The sequence below is a fragment of the Aplysia californica genome, unplaced genomic scaffold (genome assembly GCF_000002075.1).
Source record: "Aplysia californica isolate F4 #8 unplaced genomic scaffold, AplCal3.0 scaffold00277, whole genome shotgun sequence".
NCBI classification, from domain to species: domain Eukaryota; kingdom Metazoa; phylum Mollusca; class Gastropoda; order Aplysiida; family Aplysiidae; genus Aplysia; species Aplysia californica.
The window spans coordinates 673462-674666 of NW_004797547.1; the positions used below are offsets into that span (position 1 = coordinate 673462).

General features: G+C 43.6%; 1 protein-coding gene across 1 annotated transcript in view; it reads left to right on the forward strand.

Annotated features, from left to right (window-relative positions):
• Positions 1–1205, forward strand: part of LOC101851875 — a 24143-nt gene that overhangs the window by 9082 nt on the left and 13856 nt on the right. Inside the window, exon 2 of the mRNA XM_013084188.1 lies at positions 458–642. Within this exon, the coding sequence (XP_012939642.1) occupies positions 458–642 (185 nt within the window). The remainder of the gene's footprint in view (positions 1–457; positions 643–1205) is intronic.

Here is a 1205-nt window from a genome sequence, read left to right on the forward strand (position 1 = left end):
CGTGTCGTGTCTTGTCGTATCTTATCTGATCATATCTTATCTTATCTTATCTTGATGTTTCGTGTCGTGTCTTGTCGTATCTTATCTGATCATATCTTATCTTATCTTGATGTTTCGTGTCGTGTCTTGTCGTATCTTATCTGATCATATCTTATCTTATCTCATCTTGATGTGTCATGTCGTGTCTTGTCGTATCTTATCTGATCATATCTTATCTTATCTCATCTTGATGTGTCATGTCGTGTCTTGTCGTATCTTATCTGATCATATCTTATCTTATCTCATCTTGATGTGTCGTGTCGTGTCTTGTCGTATCTTATTTGATCATATCTATCTCATCTCATCTTGATGTGTCGTGTCGTGTCGTATCTTATCTGATCATATCTTATCTTATCTCATCTCATCGTATCTTATTTTATCTGATCTTTATCTTATCCCCACCCTCTCTCACCGCCAGCTGTACCTAGAGCTGTTGCTGTGGTTGCTGCTGCTGTCGCCGGGGTCTCGTGGTGATGAAGGACAGCCACTCCATCAGCTGTTTGCGTCTCTGAGCAGACTGGAGGAGAAGGTGGCACGGGCAGAGGAGAGGCTGGTGGAGATATCTCGTCATAGCATGTTGCAACAGTTTGGTGTGGAGGAGAGGTGAGGAAGGGGTGAGGGGAGGGGAGGGGGGAAGGGAGGGGGGTGAGAGGGGTGTAGATATGTGTGTGTGAGGGGGGGGGGGATAGATGTCTCATCATAGCATGCTGCAGCAGTTTTTTGTGGGGAGAGGTGAAGGGGGGGGAGTAGATGTTGGGTGGGGGGGTAATGTAGGGAGAGTAGATGTGCTGTGGGAGGGGGGTAGCTGGTAGATATTTTGTCATAGTATGTTTCAACATTTTGATATAGAGGAACCCCTTCTAATAGATATTGTTGTAAAAGGTCAGATAATATTATAGAGGGATTATTCAGCTTTAAATTGGTATGCTGCTGCCAATATTGCTTTACCCATTTTTGGCCTTTTTTTTTGAAAATTCAATTTCATTAAGTAATATCAAAGATAGTAAATAACAAGATGGGCCACTCAGCCAAAAAAGTGTCGGCAGGAAGTTCGCTCTTTGCTTCAGATGGCGCTGCAGTCTGTTTTGAAGCTCTCTTTCGTTTTTCCAGAAGAAGAATATGAATAGCACCTCCTTGCGTACGCAGATCGACTGCTGTTCATCAGC